The 23243-nt window shown below is 40.4% G+C and overlaps 1 protein-coding gene across 1 annotated transcript in view; it reads right to left on the minus strand.

Moving 5' to 3' along the window:
• The window catches only part of GNG2 (G protein subunit gamma 2), a 126542-nt gene that overhangs the window by 9105 nt on the left and 94194 nt on the right, over positions 1 to 23243 (minus strand). The window contains exon 2 of the mRNA XM_056134062.1: positions 8944 to 9059. Within this exon, the coding sequence (XP_055990037.1) occupies positions 8944 to 9030 (87 nt within the window). The 5' untranslated portion in view covers positions 9031 to 9059. The remainder of the gene's footprint in view (positions 1 to 8943; positions 9060 to 23243) is intronic.

The raw sequence follows: 23243 nt of genomic DNA on the forward strand, positions 1-23243 counted from the left end.
AAACTAGTCTGGAGTGAAGGGCACTCTACAGACATAGTGAAGGTTTCTAGACTGTGATTTTAGGCTCTGAAAAATAGCAGCCTACTCTAGATAGATTCCCTGACAGCTCCAAGGAATAGCAGCTGTCAGTAAGGATAAAAGCCAGATCCAACAATTTAAACAGTATGTGAGGGTAAAGCTCAGTCTTCACTGCATCCTGAAATTGAGACATATCTTAAAATTGATGGCACAAGATGCTTGCAAGACATCAGGCAAAGAAGTAAGCCTAACAGGTCATCACTGCCTGTGGGAGTATGGGAAGGAAGTTGGGAAATTATTTTAGGGACTCAATCAATCACCCTATCAGTTGAGCTGCCTGCATTAATGGAGTCACCCAGGGTTGACAGCTTTAATTTGTTGCTTAAGAGAACTTCAAAGATTATAATGGGATGGAAGTTTGAAATGGGAAATGATTGTTAACTTGAATATTTCCTGTCATCAGTTTGACATTTTAGTTGAAAGGGAAAATAAAAGAAGAAAAATGGAAAAATCTCTGGGAAGATACCCTAGAATTTCAGGCTGAGAGATTGATCTGACATATGTCTAAAACTGTCTTTATATTTTTCTTATGTCAAATGCTACTAGCTACTTTGGGAGCCTTATTTTCCTTTGAATCACAAATTTGTAATTCTAGCAAGAGAAAATTAAAACAACTAACTCACGATCACGATCACGATCATTCTGTTGTTCGTCGATTGCGTCAAGCACGCACCAGTAACATCTCCTTAGCCCTAACCCGGAGATTTTAAAAAGTGCCATATTCAAGGCTCTTTCAGGATTGGGAGAATGAGACCCATCATTGTTAGTGGTATTTGGCATATTGGGTACACTATGGGGAGTTCGCCAGACTTTGCTGTGTGGGCATGTTACATTTGGTAGCCTGCCAGGTTGTTCAAAGTAAGAATGAGATAGTAAGATGTCGCGCAGCCGCAAATGCTGCCGCACGCTTCCGAGAGCTGGGTTTTATAGAACTGGGTTTTATAGTCTCTGGGTCTTGGCCGTTGATGGGATTACATGGCTCTGGGGGGCAGTTGGTGGGTGTGACCCCTGCCTACTGGAAGATGGAGGATCTGGGTGGAGGATGACCAGCCCCGATCCAAACAGGATTGGAGATCTCAGCCCCAGGACCCGCATGCCTTTATTCCTCTGCCGGTGCCTTCATGAGCGTGGAGAGTGGTTTCAGCATGGTTTGACTGGTTCTGGAGGTCTTTGGCTGCCGGGGCTCTGCTCAGGGCGGGGAGAGAAACTCAACCCGCCCCCCTCCAAGGGGCCCCGGCAAGGACAGCCAGGCCTAACAACTAACTCAAGGGTAGCAAGCACAGAAGGAAGCTCAGTATTATCTTACATGCCTTGAAATGATACAGAAAATGCAAGCAGTATTATGTAGAGACAGTACTCTAGCTTTGGGAATAGAAAATAGGAAAGGAATAGGAAGCCACATTTCACCATGGTAACACTGTGTCATTGCAGATGGATAAAGGGTACTGTGATGGGATCTTTCCCCTGGGATTGTGAAAAGTGCCCAGGATCAAACTGCCATGTGATATTAGAGAATGTAAACTATAGAATAAAAAATATATTTTTATTTGTGAAATAACATGTGAATATTTTGTCTTCCCCTTATTCTTCTTCAAGTTGATGTTAAATGAAGCATATATGTTGTCAGGGTATATATATATATATATATATATATATATATATATATTACAAAGAGTAGAACTCACATTCCTCTGCCCCTCTTGGAGAGCCTGGCAAGCTACCGAGAGTATCTCGCCCACACGGCAAAGCCTGGCAAGCTACCTGTGACATATTCAATATGCCAAACACAGTAACAACAAATTTCACAGTGGAAACATTACTGGGCTGGTTCGAGCAAATTGATGAACAATGGGAGGACAGTGCTACAGTGCTACAAAGAGTAGAATAACTTTTGAAATAAGTCATCAAGTAAAGTAAGTAAGTAAAGGCCCTCCTGTTGATCATCGATTTGCTCGAGCGGGCCCAGTAACGTCTCCATTGGAGACTTTGTTGTTACTGTGTCTGGCATATCGAATACTCTCGGTAGCTTGCCAGGCTCTCCTAGAGGGGCGGAGGAATCGAACTCGGGTCGGCCATGTTGGCTGCGTGCAAGGCAAACGCCCTACCCGCTGTGCTATCGCTCCAGGTCATCAAAGAAAGTATATTCAATTTACCTTGTTAGTGAAAGAAAAGTATTTAGGATTGTAATCCCAAACAGTTACATCTTAAGAATAAAAATATCTTATGGTTTGAAAACTAGATTATTCAGAAATATTCATTTCCCATGGACTGCAAATGATCAGGATCGAACCGTTCTGTATTTCTAGAGCTCCTTGGTACAATACTAAGACTCAGAATGTCCTTGATGCTTAACAAATATCTACTGAATTTGTAAAAATTACATCAAGCCTCATAAAAAATAAAATGCTAATTATTGAATTAACTTTTAAACATTTTGCTTCATTCTTAGCAAACCTGATGCTTAGGACTGGTCCCAGTGAACATAGTCCTTTTCTCTATGTATCTTTTATGTACTGTGCCAGTTTTATTAATTCTTAAAATGCTTTCAACTGACCTATAGGAAAGACTGTACCTTACCCTTTCTAACAAATTGAATGCAAACACTTTAGGAACTTGATGTTAAAAGTTTCAACTCAAATGCTGAAAATGCTTTACAAGTCTCTGAACTAGAATGATGTTCCTTCTCTGGTACCAAGCGTCTTGTCACCTGGCTCATTTCTTAGTACTACTTTCTGTGAAGTTCATTTTCAATCTATTCTGAGTCAATTGTTAAGAAGATGATTTAATCTTTAGAAATGTTCAGATTTTATTCAGTAACTTTTACCTACTTATCAATTATGAGAATCAGTCAGACCTCTGTATGCTACACTTTTTTTTAAATGTATCTATAAATGCTGGTTGCTTACAATTATATACATGATATAATAAAACTTAGCTATCATTCAGATAATCAATTTCACACTTCTTTTGTTGAATTGTCTTAATTTCATTGCATTTAATTGAATTGTTTTTTATTATGATAGTTTCAGTTGGTCAAGTACATTCATGCTTGGAATTTCCCAAACCACAAATGTAATGGGAAATACCATGTGGAATACAGTCCCTGATATCTTATTATCTGACATTCTCAGAATAATAAGTTAAAGTGATCTAGGGGGAAAAAGATGCTTCCTCAATGCCCATACATGCAATACTATGAGTGAAGCAGAAATATGGACAATTTGTGGTTATTGACACTGGGACTGTAGTGTACGTGGGAGAATTTATTTAATGAAAGTTAAATTATTTGGTAAATTTCTTAGTAAATAAGATCAGAGTAAAAAAAAAACTAGTCAAAGGACAAGTGGAGATCTGATTTCAGTGATTCCAGTGGAGGCTGGGATTTGGATAGTATCTGTGTTCATTTGGATGACTATGTTTGGATAACAAAATTCCAGTTGCTGGTGAATTTATGCTGGTGAGTTTATGAACAGACATGTCCTGGGAATTGGGAAATTTAAGATACCAGGTTCCAGTAGATTGTGTCTTGTGAGGACTCTCTTCCCAATACACGTATGGTGATCTTCTTGCTATAACCTCACTTGGTAGAAGGGGTAAGGGAACTCTGTGAGGTCTCTTTTCTAAGGGGGCTAATTCATGAGGGTGACAGCTTAATTATCTTCTAATTCCACCACACTGGGAGTTAGAGTTAATCTCTCTCTTTTACAGTACCGTCTATCACTTCTACTTTTCCCTATCCTCTTCTCCTCAGGTAACATTATTATTCTTAATTTTATTATAAACACCAAGTTGTTTCTCTTTTTATTTTGCTTTTTCTGGTTATTAATTTTATGTTCTTATAGAATGCATAGGGTATATTATGTAATATTTGTAATTTTTCCTTCTCATTTATTTCATTAAACATAATTCCCTTAAGTTCTTTCCCTTTGGATTTAAATAGCCAAATTTGGAAATAAATAGCCAAATTTCATCTAACAAAACCAAACAAGCAATGTTCTGGGGTTATTTGCAGCTTTGTGTTTTATTCCTCAGTAGTGTTTGGGGGACACACAGTGCCTAGGATTAAACCAGGACCTCTGGCATAAAAAGCATCCATAAAAAAGTTCTCTGAACTATCTATCCAGCTCAAATCCAATCAATTCTGTTTGGCACTTTAATTGCTTATCTATTTTAACTATTGTAAACAATACTCATATATATCTGTGTTAATGTTTCTATGGTTTTTAGATATTCAAAGGTGGAATTGCTAAATAGTAAGGTAGCTCTATCTTTATTTTTTTTAGGAAGCTTTGTTTATAGTTTTTCAGAAATGTCTGCCCTAGTGTACATTTTGAAGGAATTTTTATTTTCACATAAATTTGGTGGCAGACCCAAACTTTTATTTTATAGTAGTTAGGAAAATAAAGGAAAAGATATTCTCAGAAATGGACTTGGAATAATTAGGGGAATGATTTGGGAGAGTGAGAGGTATCTGGAATAACTTCTTGTGAACATTGGGATTAAATAAAAATATGTTTGACATATTCTATGTGGCCAATTTATGAGGTATCCAAAGAGTTAATAAGTAGTCATTTCACCCAGACTCCAAATCTTGACTTTATTTTGCTTTCACTTTTACATGCATTTTCATGTCACTAACAAAGTTCTCTACTGAAGAGTCTGCTTCCAGCATACAATAATTTTCTTCCTTAACTGTCTGCCCCTTCCAACTGCTAAAAGGATTAAATCTTAGGAACCACAGCTGTGCAGTGGGTGAAGATTTAATATCAGTTGACTGAAGCTGCCAATAACTTATCCTTGCTAGAACAGAGGTCACTCTAGGAATGTGACTTGAGATCAAAGTGATTAAGTCAATCTCTCTCTTTGTGGAGCTGGAACTGTGAATGTGATTCTGAAAGCCATGGGGAGCCATCCTGCATCTGCCATATGGAACCGGCAGCTGAGACATCTTATACCTTCCAGGAAAAGAAAGAGGCAGACACAGGAAGAAGTCAAGCCATGCCCCAGAGCACTCACAGTTCCTAACAGCCTTCCTTTTTTAAGTTCTACTGCTTCCCCAGTCACATTCCTACTTTTGGATTCTGAGACACTCTCTTTCTTTTATAATCAGTTTTCTTTTCTGGCGTATGCTAGCTTAGGATGCATTTCTTTTATCAAAAAACCAAAAAACTTCTAAGAGAGTGATAACAAAAGACATTTACTGAAGTCTCATGATCCTTGACTTTGGGACATGCTTTCTCAACACGTTGTTGTTCCATTTCTACCTTTACTCAATATTAGTGTTTTTTTTTCTTTTTCTTTTTGGGTCACACCTGGCGATGCACAGGGTTTACTTCTGGCTCATGCACTTAGGAATTACTCCTGACAGTGCTCGGGGGGACCATATGGAATGCTGTGAATCGAACCTGGGTCGACCACATGCTAGGCAAATGCCCTACCCGCTGTACTATCACTCCAGCCCCTCAATATTAGTGTTAAGTTTATTGTTGCTTCACATCTCTTAGCATCATTGCCTCTACATCCCATTTCTGTCTCTTTTCTCAAATCTCTTCCTAGCTTCCTTTGCTCTGTCCATGAAAGCAATGCTAACAATAAAATAAATGTAGAGGGTTTGGATGTGTAAATTACACAAGCCTGGGATTTAGGAAGACATGACAGGTTTATTAAATTACGAATCTCAGAAATTAGCAGATTCAATGCTAGACTTGACTTCTTTTGGCATGGCTCCTCTTCAGTCAGGTGAATGTAAAGGCACAGGAGGGAGAAAGCTTGTTTAAGCAACCTGGGCAGCTCCAGTGCCAGCTGTGAGGCTTTTTACTCTCCCTGTTTCCCGAGGCTTCAGCTGCAATAGGCTCAACCAGATGTACACAGTCACTGATGCCCATTATAGCTTAAAGAGGTCACTAAATCTGGAAAATGAAAAATAGGAGTCTTCAGAGAGAAGTTCCTTCGTGAGAAAAGATCACACACAGGGGAGAAAAAGGTGGAGAAACCTTGAAGGGACTCCTAAAAGCAGATAACCAAACCCTGGACCAGCTAGCTGACAACTGTGTCAACACAGTCACAGTTTCATCTAACAGCTAAACTAAAAATAATCTGACACTTCACCAAGGCATGCTTGCCTGACTTTGCTGTGCAGAGCAAATGCTGAAGTACAAGCTGCTGTAGGATTTCTAACAACTTCAGGTCTAATGATGTCAGGAGAAATTCAGAGACTTGAAAGTGAAGATCACTTAGGAAAGCAACCACTTTATGTTGTTTGCTAAGTGGATGTTTGTTGTTGTTTTTCACAGCAGAAGTATCTAAAGAGGATTCAGAGTTTGGAGTTGGAATCTTTCTGATGACATTTGGTAATTATATTTTTAGGGGTATCTTTTATGCATGGATGATAGTTCATATCTTTTTGTAAAAGATAGACGAGTCTATCTTGAGGGCAAGAATCATATATTTCTTTCTTTCTCCCTCCCTATCTGTAGGACTTAACAAGACTTTGCAATTCAGAAATTCTTAATAAGCTATTTATTGTATTAGATACATGACTAATAAGATAATGGAAAAACAGCCTCGATACCAACCTTATCAGAAGATTGGGAAAGCTTTCTACAAGAAATAATTATTAGCTGAAGCCTTTCAGGACTCATTGAGGTTGAAAGTAGGGAGTTACAGAGAAGCACATTTGGCATGTCTATCAAGGAAATTTAAAACTATTTCTATATGGCACATGGCTGAAAGGGAAATAATTTTTAAAATGGACAGGGGTCCGAAGTATTTTGCAGACTTTACTAGAGAAGTTGCATTTTACTTTTTATAATAGAGATCATGAAAATATTTCTGGTTAGGGATGAAGTAATAGTACAGCAGGTGTTTGTCTTGCACACAGCCAGGCTGGTTTTGATCCCTAGCATCCCATAATAGTCAAACAAGTACCCAGGAGTAATTCCTGAGTGCAGAGCCAGGAGTAATCCCTGAGCATTGGTGGTTGTGACCCCAAAACCAAGCAAAAAAGAAAGAAGAAAGAAGAAAGAGAAAGAAAGAGAGAGAGAAAGGAAGGAGGGAAGGAAGGAAGGAAGGAAGGAAGGAAGGAAGGAAGGAAGGAAGGAAGGGAGAAAAAGAGAAAGAGAGAAAGAGAAAGAAAGAGAGAAAGAGATAAAAGATTTTCAGTCAGTAAGAAATAAGAAATTTTCTTACAGAAATTTTGATTTGACAGCAATGTGGATGGTAATTGATGCGAGGGATACAGATGATTTGGGATTTTAGAGATCAGTCAAAAGCCTCTAATAATGCAGTGATTTGGGTGAGAAATGACGAAGGTTTGACTTTGGCATGAAAAGATCTACTTCTACCTGCCTCCTCCCATGGCCATATTTGAATTGCTACTAACACCATCACATCCTCCTCCAGAATCCAGGTCTGGGGGTGTTGAGCTGTAACAGAAAATACCAACCACCATAGCTTTCACTAACACTTTTACTTGATTGTGAGCATGACAAAGATTGGTGGTATTTTCCAGAAGTTCCCTGGGCAAAACCTTCCTCCCTGTTTCTACCAAAAAGAAAGCACAGAACAATTTTTATAATTCCACAGTCACTTCTCTCAGCAACTATCATATGTACCTGCTACAGGAAAGTATTTTATGCAAAAGAATAAGCAGGAAGAGGCAAGGGGAAAGGAGGAGAAGAAAAAAATGGTAAAGGAGAAAGGGAAATGATGAGACCTCATTCACCATTAAAGAAGAATGAAACCCATAGAAAGAACTGAAGAGGTTTACATCATAGGGTCTGCAACTTGTACTCAAGTTTTGCAAAAAGAGATTTACAATAGATGGGAAAATGTTCTTAGATATTTGCTAAGCTTCTTTGAAGAAGATGAGCTCTCCTTTCACTCTTTAGCACTTACCTACCTAATGAAAGAAAGAAACCCTTTCTCTTAGGACTGTGATTATCAAACTTGGTTATACAAGAATATGAACTGATAATTAAATACACAAACATGCCTGAATTGTACCCAACAAATTTGGAAGGCATTTGGAAGAATGTTCCATTTATTTTAGTAGTAAGAGATATGTTTTGACATGTTAATAAAATTATTTTGCTCTTCTGTGGGAAATAAAATTTTAATATTCACATGACCTCCAATACAGTAGCTGTGTGCTGGTAATGATGCTGCGTAGTCCTCCTATGCCATTAAAACCTGCCAGTTAAGGTCTGGATCTTTTGTTAGTCTGAATCTTTGTGTAGTCTGGGGTAGGCTCAAGTTAAGGAACAGCTTTTTTGTCAGGTGTGGGGAGCGAGAGAAAGAAAGAAGCAGATGATTAACTTTCATGTGATCTTTATGCTGTGTGACTTCTTTGGGAGTGATCTTTGTTATTTGAAGGAAAATATGCAATAAAGGATAAAGAGAGGAAAAAGTCTCTAATGGGATATAAGAGAATTGGCTGTGAAAGAGAGAAAATTGGAATTTAAATTAGGACAAAAGATTTAAAATCCAAAGGAGAGGGTATTTATAAGGTCAGAGAAGTCACTTGTGGTCTGATTTGTTTGATGTACCCTCTAATTTTCTTGGCCACAATTTAGTCTGAGTATATGTCTTATTTTGCTTTTCTGTGGTTATTATTCTTTTATAAACTCTGCATGGAGGTCAAATTTTAGTTTATAGTATTACTTTATGTTGAAGGAACCTAAAGAGGGCAGAGACATTAGGAAAAAAAGACTTTGACCTAATCATTAAGCTTCTCTTTCATCTCCACTGACATCATCACTGTCCATGCAAGGGTAGTAAAATGACAGGTGGCTGTAAATGCTCTTCTGTAGAAGAAACAAGGGACAATCAAGGTTAGGAGAACTGTATGATTGATGTTGTCCTCACCTTTATCCTATCAATGTTAGCTTCCATCTTCAGTTGTTCTACCAGTTTTCTTGCTTGAGCTATGCTGGCGGTGTTGTTGCTGGCCATTGGAGAGCTGCGAGAGTCTTTTAAGCACACTAAGAGAGAAAACAAAGAGGAAGAGGGCATAAGAGAGTTCAGGAGCCACCAAATGTGCATGCTTACAATAAATGAGAGATCTTAAAAGAGTGGCTATATTTAGACCTTGCTCCCCCACCATCTACACAACCACAATCCAGCACTGCCTTTAATTGCATCTAAACCATAAGATATGGTTTTCTTTCCCTCCTATACTTTGTCTCCTATACTTCACATCGGGACCAATGGCCTAGAATGGAACGAACAGGGTGAGAGACTGTCTGAGTTCATCATGTCGACCAAGACCATCCATGGTAACTCACAGTTCCAGAAGGCAGAATCTAAACGTTGGACATGGGAGTCTCCCGGTGGACGATTCCACAATGAAATAGACCACATCATATTCAATCGACGGTTTTGCCTGACTGATGTCGCTTGTTGTCCCAAAATTTCAAACGGGATCGGACCACTGTCTCCTTCGTGCAAAATTCTACTTCACAGAGCGGGGAGAAAGGGCTGCAAAGTTCAAAAAGAGAACTCCTAGAACGACCACCAACTGGGAACTCTTTGGCACTATTGCAGCAACATGGGAAGATGCCATTGTTGACAACATTGACGAGGAATACGATCGACTGGTTCAGCACCTCCATGAATGTGCGAGGAACGCCAAGAGAGAGATAGCCACAAAAAAATGCCTGTCTTAGAAAACTCTTGAGCTAATTCGCCAGCGTGGTTTGGTGCATGCCTCAGGCAACCGCAAGCTAACGTCCGAGCTCGCAAAGCAGTGCAGAGATGCGATCAAGGAAGACCTCAAAGAGAGAAGAGCAGATGTACTGGTAGATGTGGCAGAAGCTGGGAAAAGTATTCGTTACGCCCGCCTGTCCTTCGCCAACTACAAGACTAAGATGACTGCCCTCCAACGTCCTGATGGATCCATCACATCCTCCAGAATGGCAATGGAGAAGATTATCCATGACTTCTACTCAAATCTCTTCGATAGCCATGTCCACTTGCCGACATACCAAATTCCACAGGATGGATATGTCGTTCCCAATGTTCTCCCTTCTGAAATCCAACACGCCATTTCATCGGTAAAGAAACAAACAGCACCCGGCCCAGACAAGGTCAGACCTGAACACCTGAAGAACCTGCCGTCAGTACTCATCAATACACTGGCTCGGCTCTTCACTCGCTACCTGTCTGAATGCAAGGTTCCGTCCCAGTGGAAAACCAGCAGGACCGTACTACTGTTCCAGAAGGGAAACATCCATGACATTGGCAACTATCGCCCGGTCTGCCTATTGTCTGTCATCTACAAGTTGTTCACTCGAGTCATCCTAAATAGGATTGGCAGAACACTAGATGAAGGACAACCATGCGAGCAAGCTGGGTTCCGCAAAGGATTCAGCACCATCGACCATATCCACACGATAACCAAACTCACTGAGGTTTCTTGGGAGTTCAAGATGCCGCTCTGTTTAACGTTCATTGATTTAAAGAAGGCCTTTGATTCTGTTGAGACAGAAGTGGTCATTGAAGCCCTAGCCAATCAGGGCAATCAAGCCCAATACACCAAGATCCTCCATGAGCTGTATTGCGGATTCACTACCAGGATCTCACCATTCTACAAAGAAGTAATCATCCATATCAAGAGAGGGGTTCGGCAGGGTGATACCATTTCACCAAAACTCTTCAGTGCCACCCTCGAGAACATCATGCGACGACTGGAATGGGAAAACATGGGAGTGAAGATAGATGGTCGGCAACTACACCACCTCCGCTTTGCTGATGACATTATTTTAATAACACCAAACATCAGCCAAGCGGCACAAATGCTGGCCGACTTTGACTGTGAGTGTGGAAAGGTAGGACTACAGCTGAATCTTACGAAGACAATGTTTATGAGAAACAGCCTCGTTCCTGATGCCCCATTCGCTCTCAACGGAACGACCATCTCCGAATGCAACAGCTATGTGTACCTAGGTCGAGAGGTCAACATGACAAATGACCTGGCACCCGAGCTGCGCAGGAGGAAGAGAGCAGCTTGGAACGCCTTCAAGAACCTCGAAGAAATAGCTAAGAGGAGGAAGAACCTCCGGCTCCAGGCACATCTCTTTGATTCCACTGTTCTTCCTGCATTAACATATGCCTCAGAGACCTGGGCCCTATGCAAACAGGATGAGAACGCTATTCAGGTCTCCCAAAGAAGAATAGAAAGAGCTATGCTTGGAATATCACGTTTCACTCAAATGAGAGAAAAAATTCGGAGTTCCGACATCCGTTGACGATCAAGAATCAGGGACACTGTCTCATTTGCCAAGGTGTCAAAAATCAGATGGGCTGGTCACGTAATGAGATTTAAAGATGACCGCTGAACTAGAGCTGTTACTGACTGGATTCCACGGGATGTCCAAAGACCGCGTGGCCACCCACCTACCAGATGGTCAGACTTCTTCATCAAGATCATGAAAGATCGGTTTGAGGCTCTTCATGTTCCCAGAGCGAACAGATGCCATTGGGCTACACTAGCACGCGACAGGGACAAATGGAGACGTTACTGGCGCCCGCTCGAGCAAATCGATGACTAACGGGAAGTTAAGTGATTATGTGATGGTTTTCTTTTCCTCTTATACTTTGTCTTTGGGGATGGGGTCAAAAAGAGAGGTAATGAAGTCTATTCTTCAAACCTGTTAGAATAAGATATGCTCCTACACTAGGAAAGCAAGTTATTAAAGTTATCTTGATTTATGGATTCCAAATGGTGAGGGTAGTATGTACATTATAACTATGTTTTATTGAGTATTTTACTATTGCTGACACTATATAAAGTGCACTTAGGGAATAAGGAGTCAGAGGTGAGTAAAGAGATGATAACTGATATAATGCTCAGGAGTGAAGACACTAAGTTTACTGATTACTCTTGATGGGTTGAAACAATAACACTTTAGTGAAAATCTAATACCTTGGCTTATTGTACTGCAAAGACATCAAGATGGATGGAGATATTCAGCGTTATGAATCTATTATTGTTTTAAATGGTCACTTCATTCTGTTTGACATATAGCTGGAATCACAATTATCCACTCTGCTCACAATTCATCAGGAACACATTTATATTGTCAAAGTGAAGTACTTCCATGTCTAAACTGCTATTTGCATCAATGAGTTCACTAGCACTGTTTTGGTATCAAACCTTATTACTCGTAAATAGGAAAGTGGGACATAAGTAAGTATTTAGAGTGGAGTCCTATCTTTCCTGGATGCTGAGGTTTCTTCACCTCTGGCTTTCCCAGGTTTCTTCTTGTTTGTCCCTTTACCCCCTTCAATTGCTATCCCAATTGCATTTCTATGTTTTCTTTTTGAGACACCATCTCACCTTATTCTTGTTTTTTTTTTATTTCAGAAAATATCCTACTTATTATTGGTGCCCCTATTCTCCATATATTTTTCCTTTTTTAAAAATTAAATCTCACTCCCTGTTACACTGCCATATGCACATGATGGTATTCCTGATGATATTTCAGGAATCTCAGTAAACATCTAGTATTGAAGTCATCTAATATTGAAGCACTGTTTGAGAGCTTTAACTTGGGAGGGTGCATAACCCAAGAAATGAGGAACACCAAAATATCGCTTTAGTCACACTGGTTGAATCTTTTTATCTAAAGATGAAGGAGGTTTAGATTAACATCTCAAAAAGGAAAGAGGCACATAGAGCCACTGGGAAGGAAGAATAACCCATTATAACTTCTAAACATAGATTCTTACTTATCTACTAAAGATAAAAAATTGTTTTTATTACCAAAAAAGAAAAGCAAAAGAGATCATTTATAATCTTTTCTTTTTTCTTGACATTGAGCTATTCAAGACAAAACAAGAAATTATGTATAATTCTCTGCAAACAAAGAAGCCTCTTTATAGACAGTATTACTTTATAAAGAAAACTGCAAAATAAGATACTCTAAAAGAAGTTACAATATAAAGTGGAAGATAATTAACTGCTCCTGCAACTTATTTCCAAAGGGTTTAGAGACAATAAAATGGGATGGAAGACTGAAGAAATTTTGAAGTCACAAATATCTCCAAACTATACTTTAATATGCCTTTAATATGATTAAGGCAGAAAGAATTGCATCTAAAAGCAAAAAATAATCTTCTGGAGTAGTTGAACTATTCAATTCATCTAAAGTTAGAAGTAGTCACAATCTATAAGCTGGTGGACAAGGTTCTCTGAAGTTACTTTTTCTGTCAATCTATACTTTATCACACTAGAATTCAGATTATTGTAGAATTGCCAAATCCTCATAGGTTTCTTAAGGAGCTTTGGGGTTCAGGCCAGCTATTTTTCTGCCCTTGAATTTAAACCAGACCACACAGTAACCTGTGGAGAGACATAGCTTGCCTTCAAATATTTCTTCTTTTCTTCATTACTAATAATCAATCACTATTTTCATTAATCAAAAAATTATTATTTTTACTTTTTTATTTCTAACAGAGACTTCAAGAACCCAGAATTTTAGTTGATATATAATACATATATATATATGTATATATATATATATATATAGAGAGAGAGAGAGAGAGAGAGAAAGAGAGAGAGAGAGGGTGTATGTGTGGTGCTAGGGATAGAATCCAGGACCTCGCATATACAAGGCATGCACTCCACTACTGAGTAATACTCCTTTTGGAGGCTAATTTTGCTGAAGATATATGCCCCAGCCTCCACTGAATCTAGGTCTAATTATATGACTAAGTTTTGGGATATAGAGATAAAAGTAAAAATATTCTTGTACACTTTGCCATTCCTTCCGTTTGCTACTACATTAAAGGTAAAGGTAAAGGTAAAGGCCCTCCTGTTGATCGTCGATTTGCTCGAGCGGGCCCAGTAATGTCTCCATTGGAGACTTTGTTGTTACTGTGTCTGGCATATCGAATACTCTCGGTAGCTTGCCGGGCTCTCCGAGAGGGGCGGAGGAATCGAACTCGGGTCGGCCATGTTGGCTGCGTGCAAGGCAGACGCCCTACCCACTGTGCTATCGCTCCAGCCCCACTACATTAAAAACCAACTATATTAATAGTTCCCCATCTGAATCTCTAGGATATAATCCAGGTTGAGCTGAAAGAATCTAGACTCTTATTGACAGTATGTAGCACTGTAGCACTGTCCTCCTGTTGTTCATCAATTTGCTTGAGCGGGCCCAGTAACGTCCATCTTGAGCCTTGTTATTACTGTGTTTGGCATATTGAATACTTCACGGGTAGCTTGTCAGGCTTTGCCGTGTGGGCAAGATACTCTCTGTAGCTTGCCCGGCTCTCCGAGAGGGGTGGAGGAATCGAACCGGGCTCAGCCAGCTGGCTTCACACAAGGCAAACGCCCTAGCACTATAAAGCCACCATATCAGCTGTAGGCCAGGTGGGTATTTTCTGTATGAAAAGAAATATGCACCTATTTTGTTTATACCACCACTATTAAAGGTGTATCTGCCATCAGGTAACATTTCTGGTATCAACTGGTTAAATAATCCGCTATTTTTATTAAAATATCTAGGAAATGTCCTCTGGGACAAGATATTAATACCCTGAGGAAACTAAAAAAGAAAGTGCAAGAGTTTTTAATTGCTGCTATAATAACATATCACTGCAAATGTAAAAATTTAAATAGTAGATATTCAGTATCTTACAGTTCTGGAGGTCAGAAATCTGAAACAGATCTCACTGGGCAAAAAACAACGTGTGAGAGGGTTCTAATCTTTTTATTTTCTAGCATTTTTGTTGGTGCTTTTGTTTTTTTTTGGGGGGGGGCATACCTACTGGTGCTTCGGGCTTAGTGCTCAGGAATCAATCTGGAGAGGTAATATATTTTCCACCCTCACTCATTAAGTTGTTTTATTCACAAAAGCCCAGCGGCCCCTCAAAGTGAGATTCAGAAAACTGGCAAAAAAAAAAACCCCCAAAACAACAAAACAACAACAAAAAAAATCAACTAAACAAAACAACTCCAAACCAAAAGCAAAATAGCATTAAGCAATGCATGAAAAAAATATGCTCAAAGAAAGCACTCCATGAGTAAAGGTTCCCCCAACTGGGCTTTTAAACTCACTTATTATGATCCCTATTATCTTCCCCGTGATGAGTAGTGTTAAATGCTTATAATTATCATAGCATTTTACACTTTATATGCATATATAATTCATTTAGAAGACAGCATAGTCTCTTTCCTGCAAAGTGCTAGTGGAATATTATGTGGGTTATATATTTACCAGTGAATACGCAATGACACTCCCCCCCCCCCCCCCATCCCCACCCCTACCTGGAACAATTACAGGACTTGCGCATGAGAGAGTGGTAGAACTCTGTAAGGACGTTCAAATTAACCCACCTGAATTCCAAATCCAAGAATAACACAGAAGACATTTTATTTTTTCCAACTGGTAGCCCCCCACCCCCTTAGCCAACTCCCCAAAGGAACATGAGAGATAAGTTTGTTATGGAATAATAACCATTAAATGTGTTTTCTTTTTCTAAAAATACATTTGCATTTTAATTTCTTTTAGGAGGAACTTTTCTGTTAAGAAACCATACATTTTCTTGTCATTTGGGCTTGGGAGTAAACACACAACCCCTTATTTCTGTGGCACAAAGATAAATAAATGCGTTGATAATGGGATCTCTGCCTTAGAGGATAGGTTAATTGCGGAGGAGTCCATTCTCTCAGACTTTAATGGTGTTTTTTTAAGCATGGCATCCAGCCGACTTCCCTCTGGCCTTTCATTTTAATTATAACTGTGGGCTCCTCAGAACTCTGTTTTGATTTTGTAGTAGGTGCTGAGGGAGCTTGAATGATTTGTTTTGTATATTTACAGGTTAGGATTGCATTAGCAATAAAACAAACAACTTTTAGGTCTAGGAAACAAATTAGGTTTCTAGTCTCTCAGTCACTAATGATAGTTGTATTATTCTGTTAGTAATATTATTGGCAATTCGTTGCTAGCTGCTTTTGAATTAGAAAAAATTAGTTTCATAAATATTTCAAGTGAGAGACTTTCAGATCTTGGGCAACAAGCCATCTGGATAAACATCTCTGTTAACTATTCATAACGCATCCCGTTTAGGTTGTGACTGGTCATTGTGCCACTTCTTTAGGGGAGAAATCCCTACTGATTCATCCCACAACATTGAGTAAACATATATTACCACATGGATTCTATTACAAATACTGAATTTCTAGCTGACATCCTGTGACACCCTGTGAAGGACTGTCATAGTTAGAACATTAACGAATGCATGAATACTGAATACAATATGAATAAAAAACTAATGTAAAATAGATAGCCAGATTTCAGGGTCTCTTCCCCCCACCCTCACTCTCCAAGGCATCTCTTTTTAAGACCAGTATGCCACTTTGACCTGAATATACCAAAATAGCACATCCCAATATCTACTCCTCAGTAAACACTTGTTTCTTTTGGTTCTCCTACCATTAGAAATGGTTAAAACCAATAAGGGGATGTATCTGTGATACTTACTGCTTCTCCCCCAACACTTGTAAGACCCAGACTGTCAGAACTGAAATCTGCTTGACAATCTCGCTCTTTGCCAATAGCGGGTTTCAATAATTGAAAATATCACAAAGGTGGTCTGGCAGTGTCATACTGTCCTGGTTTCCTGACTTGCCTTTTCTACAGAGTAAAGTTAGAGGTGCACCATAAGGTAAGGAAAGAAGCGGAGAGTGAGTAGAGACAAAGGAGGGTGTGGAAATAGTATGTCCACTTGGACATGGGCAGGGAAGAGGCAGGAGATAGGACCATGGGTTCCAAGGGCTTTGGTGGGTGTCTGAAGAGAGGGGAAGTGGATAGGGAGTCAGGGAGGGGGTGTGGAAGCACAGGATGGGCTTCCCCACAGGCCCCTCAGGGAGTTCACAGGCAGCCAGAAGGCAAGAGCTGGGCAACACAATGCTGGCTCAGGTGAAGAATGGATTCATAAACAAAAGAAAGCAGGAGGCTTCCAAGCACCTTCCGCCCCTTCAGGTCTGCCCTCTCCATCTTTTTAGTGCTTCTCATTTCCGGGAATTTGATTTGAAGGCCCTTAAAGCATTTGTTTTTGTTTTTGTTTTTTCACTAGAGGACCAGGAACTCATACTAAAATTGAATATTAACTTATAAACCAAGGCCTTGTCAAGCATCAGGAATCGGGCCAAGTACTTTAAAGCATCACTATTTAATCTTCACGAAAGCTCTTGGGAAGTGAGCACAAGTTGCAGGAAACTGAGGCTTAGGTTAAGGCAGAACATGGAAAAGGAGAGAGTGTTTCCAAAGCAGTCTCCCCCGAGGAAAGATTTTCTTTCAGCCCTTCTCAGTTCACATTTTAGAGGCAGCAAACTGAGCCTAATCTGGGGAGATGGTACATGTTTGGCCATTTTCACTAACCTAATAGCAATTTTATGGTGTTTGTAGCTACAGGGAAAGCTAATGTGAATGAGGAAGCCTTCGCAGCCTCAAGTGCTGGAGGGCCGGTAGGGAAGAAAATGAAGCAAGGCAGCAACTTAAAATCCAATTTATCTCCCCCCACTCCCCCCCCATGGTGCCACTTAACCAAATGGGAAAGACAAGATTGCGTGTGATGCCCTGAACATCAGCACAGAGGCCTGCTCTGCCTTATAGGTGGAGGGAAGACACAGCAGGGCTTCCTTTCCTCACTCAGGTGCCAGAAACCATTGGAAAGAACAGTGCTCTGCTTTCCAGTAAATGCCTATTTTCAAAATAACAGCTCTATGAGAGAATGCCTTCCTCTCAGACGGAATCACTGGTTGGCTGCTCTTAACAGCTCTGACACAAACAGCCCTGGAAAAAATGGACACCGAGACATGGATTTCATGGATTTTGTAAAAGGAAATAGGAATGAATAGACCGTGGCAGTGCTGAAAAAAAAAAAGACACATTAGCTTTTCGTTCTTATCTGAGCTTTGAATGAGGAAAAAGCTTGTATCATAAAAGAAGCCTGGCGTTCTCAGATGTTAGAGGAGCTTTGTTCACTCCAAGGGGAAAAAAAGATTGTATTTAGTATAGCATATGTTAGATTTTCTTTTTCTTCTTTCGTGCTTTTTTTAAAATATGAAAGCCTAGACCATGAACCAGTAGGGTTCCAACAAAAGAGAAATAATGAGCTTGTTTCCATAGAAATGGCTCTGCTAACCCACTGATGTCTAATACTCCACAGTGGCAGGCCCTGGGGGATAGGCCAGGCAGCGGCCTTCTGTCTTAACAAAGGAGATTATTCATTGGTTAATTAATTTCTTAAAAACCAAGCCACTATTTCAACCCTAAATTCTCTGTGGATTGCAAAGGCTGCTGGAGTTCAGGGAAATTAAGCCCTAGTCTCCTTCCCACTGCTTAAATAACCCTTGGGTCTATATGACAATGTAAGACATGTGAGCTCCCAACTCAGCCCCTCAGTAAGAATTACAATTCCTCTTTTCACTTTTTTGGTTTTGTTTTGTTTTTACCATTCTGTTTCTGGGATATTTCTGGTGATGTAACTGACAGGTGGTACAAAATAGAAAAGTGGGGCTTGAGAGACAGTACAGTGAGTACAGTACTTGCCTTGCATGCAGCAGAGCCAAATTAAAAATCTAGCATCCCATATGGTCCCCTGAGCACTGCCAGGAGTGATTCCTGAGTGCAGAGCCAGGAGTAACCCCTGAGCATTGTCAGGTGTGGCCCCAAAACAAAGCAAAGCAAAAGGGTAGAAAAACTTTTACTAGGAGACATACAACTTGGATCTGGGTCCATGCTGACATGGTTGTTTCATAGTGGGGGAGGGAGGAGGAAACTGCATTTTTCATGGTCTCAGTGGCTCAACTAGAAGAGGTGTTAACAAGTCTGAGATTTAACTGAAGGGTCTAATATTTGTGAAAACATTTTGTAAGACGTGGGGTGCTATGCAAGGGGCAGACATGAATAAAGAAGACACTACCATTTATTGGGCTGGAGCGATAGCACAGCGGGTAGGGCGTTCGCCTTACAAGCGGCCAACATGGCCGACCCGAGTTCGATTCCTCCGCCCCTCTCGGAGAGCCCGGCAAGCTACCGAGAGTATTCGATATGCCAGACACAGTAACAACAAAGTCTCCAATGGAGACGTTACTGGGCCCGCTCGAGCAAATCGACGATCAACGGGAGGGCCTTTACCTTTACCTTTACCTACCATTTATTGAGCAAATACTGAGTACCATGACCTAAGAACATGATGCACACATCATCCTGAATTATCTCCCCAAGAAATCTGGAAGAGAAATTGAACTAAAAAGACCAAACGGAAAGAAAATCAGTAGCCATCACTCTATTAACTGAGATCTTAATAATAAGCAAGAATTCAATGAACAATCCAAAGGAGATACTAACTTGGGTGGGGGTGGGGTGGGGTGGTGAGTGTAAACTTTGAAACTCCTAATTTGTATTAGCAATCTATTACAGAGATGGCAATTACTTGGAAATTCATTATTATTTAAAATTAGTGGGGCTGCAGCAATAGCACAGCGGGTAGGGCATTTGCCTAGCATGTGGTCGACCCAGGTTTGACTCCCAGCATCCCATATGGTCCCCTGAGCACTGCCAGGAGTAATTCCTGAGTGCAGAGCCAGGAGTAACCCCTGTGCATCGCTGGGTATGACCCAAAAGGCAAAATAAATAAATAAATAAATAAATAAATAAATTAGTTACCAGGATTGTTTGAGTACTTTGTGAAAATGACCCAGGATCTCCACCTATTACAGTTTCTTAGGAGACCAACCACTGAGCTGGTATGACAGTGCCATGGATACCTCACAATTCCCTTTCTGTCATTGCTATCTTCTGGAGGAAAAGGCTCATGTCCACATCCAACAGATAAAAGCTTTTATGTAACCAGAGAGTCAACATTCTCTTTCTAGCACCTGACGCTGATGGCTGCTTCCTCCTCAGGCTACTGTAGAAAGACTGGAAGAGCATCCGTGCACACAAGCAGTGTTTTCCGCAAAAACTCCAAGCCTACTTTGGCCCTCTTCACCAAGGCTAGTCTTCAGCCAAACCAGCCTACTCTGTTGTCTGAATAGCTTATGCCCACAATGGTCATGGTTTTGCCATTTTTTATCCCCTCCCATACACTTGCATTTTACAGCTCAGTTCAAGAGTCTTGTTATGAGAAACCTTTGCTGATGGTGACACCTTCTTCAGCCCCACAGCCCAGGAACTGTTGCTAGCATAATTTAAGACATTTCTCTGTCTTAAAAAAATTTAGACCGTGACTGGTATTATGAAATATCATTTTGTCTAGTTATTTCTCCTTCGATATTTACAAAACCTGCCATTCTTTCTTCAAAACTGCTTAGGCTTGCCTATTTACACTGGTCAAACAGGCCAAGCTAAGTTTTTCCCAGAGACCTTTGTTCTTGCTGATTCTCCTGTCTTCAGGCTCCTCAGGCCCCTGGTCTCAGGGCAATGCACAGGCTGCTGCTTTCTCCTAGGGCTGAAGCAAAGCTCAAAAGACAAGTCTCCCTTTATTGCATTAGAAAGTACCCCCTTTTGCCCATTGCAGTTCTCTAGTACATCACTTTTATTTTCTTCACTATATTGCAATAATCTGAAGTTACTGAATAACTTATGAGTCTTTCTCTTCTTATTCCACATAAACTAAGAACAAAGACTCTGTCATATTCACAGTAGGTGCTCAATAAATACTTACGATATGCTAAAAGTATTCCATAACAACCCTAGCACCCGGAATCACAAACATAGATTCTCAGTAATGTTTGCTACTTGGCACATAGTACCACCTATGACCTCACCCATGGCGCCACCTCACAGACACTACTGGATACAGATTGCTTACGGTGATTTTCTTCAGTTGCAAATGGGCTTATGGAACATGTTTCCCCAAGTACATCTCCCAGACTCTAATTATATCTCATCTGATCTTCAACTATCTCCTGCTTTCTTGGGACAAAAGACAAGCTGGAGACTGCTGCACCTTCTCCCCTTAATACTTCTTCACTACTTTCAAAAATGGAAGAGATCCTTAAGAAACCCACCAGATTTAATCTGGGTTGCATTGTGCAACCTAAAAATCTAAAAACCATTTTATACAATTGCAAAGCTATGCAAGAACTGTGTGAAAATCTTAATGTTGGCTGCTGGGAGCTTCTCTGAGCCATGGCCCCCTCTGCCCACTTTGACCATTCCTGAGATCTCACCTCAGACAGTATCTCCCTGGGAGACCTCAGCCCAGAAAATGCAGCTTACAAGACCTCTCCTTCTCTGCCTCTCTGTCTCTGTCTCTGTTTGTTTGTCTCTTTTTTGTTCTCTCTCTCTGTTCTCTATTTCTTTCCTTTTCTCTCTCTCTCTCTCTCTCTCTCTCTCTCTATATATATATATATATATATATATATATCTCACAAACATTCCCTCTTCCCTCTAATTCAGGCCGTGAAACATTTTTTTCTCTTACAGAAGGCATAGCTATGATTAGAAAACTGGAAAATCAAGATTTAGAAACAAAAGTCTTCTATAATCCTTCCAATGATAAACAATCAAATTAAGCCTCACAGAAACCTTTCAAGTACCTAGCCTCAACTTAGAATGCTTTTTGCTGTCCTCTCATGTGGGAAGATAAAATTTGCTAATAGACATAATCATTTCCGGGGGCCTGAGTAAAGACCTTCTGAAATCGTTCTCATCTCTGCTACAAGGTTTCCTCTCCACCATCCCTCACCCCACCCTGCCTTCCCACGTTCTTAAAGAACAGAGTTATGCCAATATCCTCCTTCCCTCTCCTCTATTGATGCTGCAATAATGGGGTTCACTAACACGCTTGGTTGTGGGGCTCACACACTTTACCATAATGCTTGCTGAACATAGCACTCGCAGGCATGGAGCTCACACATCTTTCTAGTTACAGTGTTGATGGGGTGTGACACCCATTTGCTGTGGTGCCTGAAGGTGACAGCTGCAAAGCAGCCAGAAATCACTTGCAGCCCAGTGACCCAAAGAGAGCAGAGCTTCCAGGGCTGTGCTCTGTGCATGGCCAGGTGCTTGGCACCAAGGAGCATACTTATGGGCTCCTGTTTACAAGACCAATGCTTTAGTTATGGAGCCAGTTCATGATCTCTTCTGTAATTTTGACCCATTTTCTTTTTGCCCTCCAAGTAGTGCTTAGAGGGCCCAGAGCTCACCATGCTGGTAACATTCAGCCAATTGCACTGTAGATTCAATATTAGGCCTGAGAATGTGGTGTTGCTTGAGACCTCTGGTTCCAGGGACTACCAAGATCACCCAGTGGTGCTTGTGGGCCCCTAGGAAAGACTGTTAATGATCAGGGGGCTTCTAGGGTTATACCTAACAAAGCTCTAGAGGTCTTGTGGTGGCAGGGATTAAACTAAGACATATGTCAAAACCCCTGGACTACCTCCCTGATTCTTCAAGTATCACATTTGATATCACATTTCCAAATGCAATTAAAGCTCTCTGATATGGAAAATAGCCATTTAGGATTTTTTTTTATAAAATGAATATATAGCAATTTCCCTTCAATTTTAATGCATATTAGAAGCTTGCAAATAATTAAAAATGAAGGGGAAATAATTCTTTTAGTTTGTCACTGAGTGGAATGAAAACTATTGCTAACACAGACTAAGAAATACCCTGGAATGGAGGGGAAGAGAGCCAGGAATGGGACTGCTGCCACATGGGGCTGCCAGGCAGCTCCTAAGGGTGAAAAGAAAGATCTGGAGTGTTGGCTTAGACAGTGGGAGCACATCAGGGACATATATTTTTTTTTATTTTTGGGAGAAAACACTGATGATGCACAGGGATTACTCCTGGCTCATGCACTCAGGAATTACTCCTGACAGTGCTCAGGAGACTATATGGGATTCTGGGAATTGAGCCTGGGTCGGCTGTGTGCAAGGCATATGCCCTACCTGCTGTGCTATTGCTCCAGCCCTATTTTCATTTTTTAGTAAAGCTACTCAATGTATACTTATACCTTCTATTAAAATCATCTTATTTTAGTGTGCTTCCTTCATTGCATGAGCAATTTTGAGACCAGTTTCCAAGTACTTAGGAAAGTTCCCCCAAAGCAAAAACTGTGAATTTAATCAACCTCACTTTATATACCATGGAGCTCATGAGATGAAATCAATCTCACACTGTGGAAGGATCTCGAAAGCAGTT

Source organism: Sorex fumeus, unplaced genomic scaffold (assembly GCF_029834395.1).
Source record: "Sorex fumeus unplaced genomic scaffold, SorFum_2.1 ptg000098l, whole genome shotgun sequence".
Classification (NCBI taxonomy): Eukaryota; Metazoa; Chordata; class Mammalia; order Eulipotyphla; family Soricidae; genus Sorex; species Sorex fumeus.